The following is an 8,492-nucleotide window of genomic DNA, read 5'->3' as shown; positions in this document are numbered from 1 at the left end:
GCGAGTAGGCAAGCAAGCTAGGAGTGAGCGAGCAAAGAGGGGCACAGCCGGTTGCTAGTAGGCGTTGGCCTTTGTTTAGTGCCGAGACGAGCAGGGCGTGAGTCTGGCCCATGCCCGGGGCCTTAATATTCTTTCTCCTTCCTCTCCAATCTCCATCATTGCAACTCGTAACACTCCACCACCTCTAGAGTTGAGAGTCTCCTTCGGTCCTTCCCCGGCGAGCTCACCTCATCTTCCCATCTATATAAGCCGGCACTCGCCTCTCTCTCCTCACTCAATTAAGTCACGCCGGGTGTTAGCTAGCTACAGAGTTAAGCGCGTGTGTGCAGCGGCAAGTGCAAGCAAGCAGTTAAGTTCAGGCGGACTGATTAACAGAGTGAGGAGTTAGCAGGAGCGAGGAGTCCAAGTGAGGAAGAAGATTAAGCACCGCTGTTAATCAGTGGTTCTCTTATACCTCCTCCAGATAGTGCTAGCAATGAGGTCGAGAGGAGGGCTGCAGCTGCGGCCGCGGCCGCGGCAGCAGAGCTTGATTCTGGCCGCGGTGGTCGGCGTGCTGCTCCTGGCGGCGGCTCAGTTGTCGGAGGCGAAGCTGAGCCGGAGCTACTACGCGTCGACGTGCCCGAACGTGGAGGCGCTGGTCCGCGGCGTGGTGACGCAGAAGCTGCAGGAGACCTTCAACGCCGCGCCCGGCACGCTCCGCCTCTTCTTCCACGACTGCTTCGTCAGGGTACGTACGAATCGAGCAACTGGTTGAGCTTGGCTGTTTTGCAATCGGCTGATCCATGGTGATATATGGGCGTGCGTGCAGGGCTGCGACGCTTCGGTGCTGATCTCTGGCCCCGGCGACGAGCACAGCGCGGGCGCGGACACGACGCTGTCGCCGGACGCGCTGGACCTCATCACCCGCGCCAAGGCCGCCGTGGAGGCCCGCTGCGCCAACACCGTCTCCTGCGCCGACATCCTCGCCATCGCCACACGCGACGTCGTCTCCCAGGTACCTAACTCCCGTCGGTCGATTCCGTCAAGCCTCTGATGATCTGATCGATGGCGACGCACGCACGCGTGGGATTAGCGTGCGCCCAGAGCCGTACTTAGCAGGGCCCTGTCCTTGTTTAATTAGCGCTAAACCGTGCGCGGCTCTCTCGGGCGACAGCCATGATGGTGCTGACATGTCCCACGGCGCTGGATCACTGGCGTTTTTCTGCGTAGCCGGCACGGCGAGCCCACTCTCGATTATTAGCTGTGAGACTGTGGCGTAATTATGCCTCTGACTCCGCCGGGGAACACGTACACTCCGTACCCACGCGCCCCTGGAGTTCATTTGCGCGCGCCGCAATCTCGGTGGTAGCTAGGATCCGAGTAAGTGGCGCCTCCCAACAAACAACTACTCGTATACTGAAACGCGCTTGTAGTACTAAATTAAGCACTAACACTCCGAACTTGGATATAACAACTGCTCCAAGCTTGGTTTGCGACATTCTTCTTATCACTTCTAGTATATCCAAGCTTGGTTTGGGACATTCTTCGGTGTTTCGTTAGCTGGTTTCGTTTCGGGTAAAAAAGATCGGAAAGTTGAGACCTTTTTGGCGCTAAAATCTGTCCTGAGATCGATGGGCGCGGTCCTAGGCTCCCAGCTGGGTCCAGCTGGTCGGAACTCAACTGCCTTATTTACTCCTAACACTAGTCTTCCAGCTCCAGACTCCAGAGGCAGAGGGCATACGGCGAGTTTACTGCGCTGTCCGTTTCCGACCAGCCTCCTCTTCTGACCGGATCCAGTTTCCCGCGCGCCACAAGTCGCCGGAGTAGTTCGTATACGCGGTGGCGCCGCTTAAATGAGCCGCGTACCTATGCCTACTGTGGTGACGGTACAGCTACGGAACTGATCTATCAATGGTCGATCCAGTCGCGCAAGTTGGACGCCGTGCTGGAAACTCTGCTCCTGTAAACTTACTATGTCCTGTAACAATCTCACTGTGAGGTTATGTGCTAATCAATGGTGAAAATTTGTTTGTTTGGCGATGCAGGCGGGAGGTCCGTTGTACCCGGTGGAGCTAGGGCGGCTGGACGGAAAGGTCGGGACGAAGGCCGTGGTGAAGCACAGCCTCCCCGGCCCGGCCAACAACCTGGACCAGCTCAACAAGCTCTTCGCCACCAACGGCCTCACACAGACCGACATGATCGCGCTCTCAGGTTCGGACCCTCTCAACTGATGATTCTTTCTCCCGGCACCAACATCGCATCAAAACATTCCCTCTGAATGATTAGACGAAAGATTGCTAGAGCTCAGCCAGCTAGACAGATACAGTTAACTGGTTGGACCGGTGGTTAGCAAGTCCATTGCCACCAAAGTGGGGCGGAATGGGTGGAAGCGGCGCCGTGAGGGCGCTCATCACTTCTCCTCTAATCTGCTATCCCCGTCATTACCCCAAGTGTTCAATCTGATTAGTGATCACACATATATACAAGTCACTGCCACCAAATGAATAACTGCTGCTCTGTAGAAACGCACGCGCTTTCCACCCTGGCGCCGGGTACATGCTGCACACAATTTCCTCGTCAGACCCATAAATCCAGGTCACTGTGTTGGCTACTGTGTTACTCCCTCCGTCCACAAATAAGTGTACATCTAGGTTTTTTGATAAGTCAAACGTTATTACATTTGACCATCTTTTTAGGAAAAAGTAGCAGCATTTATGACACTAGATTAGTATCACTAGATCCACCTTGAAATGTAGTTTCATAATATAGTAATCTATTGTCACATATGCGTATAATTTTTGATAATAAATTGGTCAAAATTAAACAAGTTTGACTTATCCAAAAACCTAGATGTACACTTATTTGTGGACGGAGAGAGTACACACGATCCTTCTGGCCGTCACAATGACACTGCTGGGTGCCGACGACAACATCTCACATGTTTACACAGTTTACACCGACGGCTCGACTAACAATCTGCGGTGCGTGCAGGTGGGCACACAATCGGCGTGACGCACTGCGACAAGTTCGTGCGGCGGCTGTACGCGTTCAAGGGCGCCAAGCCGCAGTACAGCCCGCCGATGAACCTCGCCTTCCTGCGGCAGATGCGGGGGACGTGCCCTCTCAACTACAGCCCGACCACGGTGGCGATGCTCGACGCCGCCACGCCGCTCCGGTTCGACAATGGCTACTACCAGACGCTGCAGCAACAGAAGGGCCTGCTGTCGTCGGACCAGGTGCTCTTCGCCGACCGCCGCTCCAGGAGCACCGTCAACTACTTCGCCGCCAACCAGACCGCCTTCTTCGACGCCTTCGTCGCCGCCATGGCCAAGCTCGGACGCATCGGGGTCAAGACGAGCTCCGACGGCGAGATCAGACGGGTCTGCACCAAGGTCAACTAGTTACTTCCACTCTGCTGCTAGGTAGCCGCAGCATCACACGTACATTCAGTAGAGGGGGTAAATCGATCGGTCAATTCTGTCTCTCATCTTTCTCCTTGCCCATATGCTCACATGGTGGGTGAATCACAGCAAAATTTATTCCCTCCCGATTCTTTTCTTCATGGTGTAATAAGAAGCGGCACATAGTGCCATCAATAGTAGTACCTTAGCATATCTGCAGGGCATGCCATGTGATAGGAGGTACACTTACATCGGTGTAAATTGGTCCAGTTAATCAAGTATATCCCATATCCCATCATTTTTTGAAGACGATTCATGTTGCAGAACAAAGGATGTGCATACCAAGTTGAATTTATCTTTTTCGCGAAAATGTAAAAGCCTTGCGTTTCGGTGCATTGATAGAAAAATAAGAGTTTATGTACAAGTCTAAGGGCGGACACAACACGCCGTACAACTCGACCCAAAAAAAGAACAAAAAAGTCTAAACTAGGGGAGTAAATGGCGCACACCCCGGGCAACCGCGTCCGCCCATAGCCGCACCTCGGCCACGATGTCGTTGAACAAGGATGTCACCGAAGGCCATGCGTTCTCGAAGACCGCCGTGTTTCGGTGTTTCCAAATCCACCATGCCGTAAGCATGATAATCGACGAAGTGCCCTTACGCAGTTGAGGAGGGGTGGTCCGCACCACCAGCGACCACCACTCCGTGAAGTCACCCTCGGCCGTGGGAGGGCCTAAGGTGGATTGGATCCACGACAGGACCTCAAACCAAACCGTCATGGAGAAGGAGCATCATGAGATGGCTCATGTTCTGCACAGACTGGTCGCATAGCGGACATCTAGGCGTGTGCGGAAGACCGCGCCGTGCCAGCCTTTCACCTGCCCAACATCTGTCGAGGCATGCCAACCAAACGAAGAACTTCACCCTAGGCGGCGCCCAGGATTTCAAGTTAAGCTTCCAGGACCCTGAGATGATCGCCCCCTGGAAGAGGGTGTCATAGCAGGATCCATCTGAGTATTGGCCATCCGTCGTCCAACGCGAAACCAGCCTATCCGGGTCCGCAGATAGTTGGGTGTCCCTGAGCCGGCCCCACAACTGTATGTACTGCCACAGTGCAAGGGCGCTCAGTACTCCTACTATGTTGGGGATCCAGGTGCGTTCAACCAACGCCTCACGGACCATATGCGCCTTGCGCCGGCGCTTCGGCATCAAAGCATACACCTGAGGCGCCATCTCCTTGATGGACTTGCCATCAACCACCTGTCCTCCCAGAAGGGGGCCGCTTCCCCGTTGCCGACCAACATGGAGGTAGAGGTTGCAAAGACATCCAGCTCCAACCTAGAGAAATACATGTCCAGCCGCGCCATGGTTGCAGGGGGTCAGTGCGCATCCTCCAGATCCACCTCACCATGAGGCTGATGGCGGTGCGTGCGAGGTCTAGGATTCCCTGCCCCCCCGCCCCAGCCGCAGCGGCCTACACACCCACGCCCAGTTGACGAGAAAATGTCCACCGTTAGCATCAGCTCTACTAGTCCATAGGAATCCTCGCAAGATTTTGTTGACCTGCTTTAGTGCTTTCTTATGGAGGCTCAGAACCATCAGCTGGTGTAACGGGGTCGTTGCGAGAACCCAGTGGATTAGGGCCAAGCGCCCCGCTCTGGGCATCATCGATGCCTTCCAGGTAGGTAGTTTTTCAGCCAGTCGGTCTATCAGGGGCTGGAATGCTGCAGCCGTCATCTTCCTGATAGACAACGGGATGCCAAGGTATCTCACTGGGAACGGCGCTAGCTGGCACTCCATGAGATCAGCAGTGCCAGCGGCCTCAACATCCGAACAAGCGATCGGGGATACAGAGCATTTAGCAAAGTTGGTGCGCAACCCGGATGCATGTCCAAAGAGCTCCAGGACGCACATCACGCAGTTCCGTCTCATCTGGGTGGCAGAAAATCACCACGTCATCCGCATAGAGTGACACCGACATCACTAAGTCCCGCCACGCAAAGCGTCTCAGAACCCCTAGCTCAATCGACTTAGCCAACAACTTGTCGAGCGAGTTCATCATCAGAACAAACAGCGCTGGCGACAGGGGACCCCCCTGTCTCAGGCCTCTTCGATGCCAAATCGGGGGGCCTGGCTTGCCATTGAGCAACACCCTAGTACTCGCAGTGGATAGGAGGATGGACACCAGTTCGCGGAACCTTGGTCCAAACCCTAACTTGCGGAGGATCTCCATAAGGAAACCCCAAGAGACGGAGTCGAAGGCGCGAGCAATGTCCAGCTTGAGCATCACTCGCGGTTCCTTCTCCCGATGTAGGAATCTAGCTGTTTGTTGGACCAACATGAAGTTGTCGTGGATACAACGTTTGCGACTGAACGCACATTGGTTGCGATTGATACGTCTCAAACGTATCTATAATTTCTTATGTTACATGCTACTTTTATTACATTACTTGAATGTTTTATACATACTTTACAGCATTATTATACATTTTCCGGCACTAACCTATTAAAAAGATGCCGAAGCGCCAGTTGCTGTTTTCTACTGTTTTTGATTTCAGAAATCCTAGTAAGGAAATATTCTCGGAATTGGACGAAATCAACGCCCAGGGGCGTATTTTTACACGAAGCTTCCAGAAGACCGAAAGGGAGACGAAGTGGGGCCACAAGGTGGGGACACACCAGGGCGGCGCGGCCCAGGCCCTGGCCGCGCCGGCCTAGTGTGTGGGCCCCCCGTGACGCCCTTTGACCTACCCTTCCGCCTACTTAAAGCCTCCGTCGCGAAACCCCCTGTACCGAGAGCCACGATACGGAAAACCTTCCAAAGACGCCGCCGTCGCGAATCCCATCTCGGGGGATTCAGGAGATCGCCTCCGGCACCCTGCCGGAGAGGGAATCATCACCGGAGGGGCTCTACATCATCATGCCCGCCTCCGGATTGATGCGTGAGTAGTTCATCCTTGGACTATGGGTCCATAGCGATAGCTAGATGGTTGTCTTCTCCGCTTGTGCTTTCATTGTATTAGATCTTGTGAGCTGCCTAACATGATCAAGATCATCTATTTGTAATGCTACATGTTGTGTTTGGCGAGATCCGATGAATAGAGAATATTATGTTAAGTTGATTATCAATCTATCATATATGTGTTGTTTATGTTCTTGCATGCTCTCCGTTGCTAGTAGAGGCTCCGGCCAAGTTGATACTTGTAACTCCAAGAGGGAGTAATTATGCTCGATAGTGGGTTCATGCCTCCATTTAATGCAGGACGGTGACGAAAGTTTTAAGGTTGTGGATGTCTTGTTGCTACTAGGGATAAAACATTGATGCTTTGTCTAAGGATATTTGTGTTGATTACATTACGCACCATACTTAATGCAATTATCTGTTGTTTACAACTTAATACCGGAAGGGGTTCGGATGATAACTCTGAAGGTGGATTATTTAGGCATAGATGCATGTCTGGATAGCGGTCTATGTACTTTGTCGTAATGCCCTGATTAAATCACATAGTAATCATCGTTGATATGTATTGAATTTTTATTTGTCAATTGCTCGCCTGTAATTTGTTCACCCAGCATGCTAGTTATCTTATTGGAGAGACACCTCTAGTGAACTGTGGACCCCGGTCCATTCTTTTACATCTGAATACATTCTACTGCTTTTACTGTTTGTCGTTGCCTAATCGACGATACCTCGGAGGAGGGATCCTCACGAGGGGGAGAAGAAGTAGGGGCCATTGGGCGGAGTGCACACGGGACGGTGGTACGCGAGTTACCCAGCTTCGGAACACACCGCACGATGACGGGGCCTACTGCCGCTTGTCTGGAATTATCTGGGCGCTTGCGCGTTGTTACAATGGTTGTGGTTGTGCCTCTAGGGCTCCCGGGATCTGGCTTATAAAAGCGCACAGATCTAGGGTTTACACGGAGAGTCCTAGCCGGATTACAGATTGCCTAGTCTACGTTACATTATCTTGCCGTGTACGTCAAGGATCCGCCTTCCCTATACGTCGTATTGGATCCGGGTTCCTCATGGGCCTCCACGGATCCGGGTTCCTCCAAAGGTCGGTGCGGATCCGGCTATCTGATCCTGGGCCGGACTTCATCCTTCATGATCAACAGCAACTGGGCCGCCCGATGGGCCACATGCCACCATCACCGTCTATGGGCCACCTGCGCTTGCCGGATCTAGGCACTGTCGATGGTACACCCATGAAGTATACCCACAACAGTAGCCCCCAGAGTTCTCCGAGTTTCTCCTGCAGCTTCCGCCATGCTTGCACCTTTTGATCTCCGGCATTGATGGTAACGCGGTGAAAGTTGAAGAACTCCAACTTCATATCTTCCTTCTTCCAACCATAAGTCGGAAGATTTCCCATTCTGCGGGACTTCATCCATCGACAGCCTTAAAACATGTCTCCGGGTTACTCCCCTGCTTGCGAATGTGAATTGCTTATCTTCACGCTTTTACCCGGAGTCTTAACAAACTCAAACGGTTCCGCCAATTCTGGCGCCATTTTCGCGCGGTTTGTGCGGTAACTTATCTCTAGCCAGTTTTACCGTTAGGGTTTGAGACACGTGTCACGCATCCAACGGCGCGACGCTTGCGTTCCGACCACAGGATGCGAAGCGCGAATCTCATCCCCCCGGCCTATAAATATCCGCCGTCAACATCTCAACCCTCATTCACCCCCCTCTTCACCTCTCTGCCGAGCGCCGCCTGGAGCTCCTTCTCCGCCGCGCCGGAACTTCGCCGGAGCGTCGTCGGAACTGCTGCGCCGCCGCATCGAGTTCATCCTGTTCTTAACATCAGCGAGCCTCCGCGAGGAATCTTCGTCGCCGGCGACTTCGACCACCGTAGAAGCCATTACGGTGAGTTCTCGAACTGTGCTCTTGCGCCGTTATCGGTAGGGATGAATTTGGAGAAGACAATGCCGGTTCCGACTAAAGAACGTTTTTTCCGCGATCTTCTTACATCTTCAGATGTCTTCCACGACTCCGCCTCCTACCAGTGAGCCGATCATGGCGACGCCCATTTCTTCCGCTCCGCCTCTCTTCGTCCCAGTCCAACTGGATCCCATTAAGGATTCCGGCAAGGACACCGAGGGCACCTC

The 8,492-nt window shown here is 53.4% G+C and overlaps 1 protein-coding gene across 1 annotated transcript; it reads left to right on the top strand.

Moving 5' to 3' along the window:
• The first annotated feature begins 241 nt into the window (after positions 1 to 241).
• Positions 242 to 3,666, top strand: LOC124684259 (peroxidase 16-like). Its single transcript, XM_047218609.1, has 4 exons — positions 242 to 727; positions 809 to 994; positions 2,025 to 2,190; positions 2,971 to 3,666. The coding sequence occupies exons 1-4, from the start codon at positions 476 to 478 to the stop codon at positions 3,378 to 3,380; spliced, it is 1,014 nt and encodes a 337-aa protein (XP_047074565.1). The 5' UTR covers positions 242 to 475; the 3' UTR covers positions 3,381 to 3,666.
• Positions 3,667 to 8,492: the final 4,826 nt, after the last annotated feature.

Source organism: Lolium rigidum, chromosome 1, assembly GCF_022539505.1.
Source record: "Lolium rigidum isolate FL_2022 chromosome 1, APGP_CSIRO_Lrig_0.1, whole genome shotgun sequence".
In the NCBI taxonomy this organism is placed as follows: domain Eukaryota; kingdom Viridiplantae; phylum Streptophyta; class Magnoliopsida; order Poales; family Poaceae; genus Lolium; species Lolium rigidum.
The sequence above is the reverse complement of the archived record's forward strand: the minus strand, read 5'-3'. Positions and strand labels throughout refer to the sequence as shown.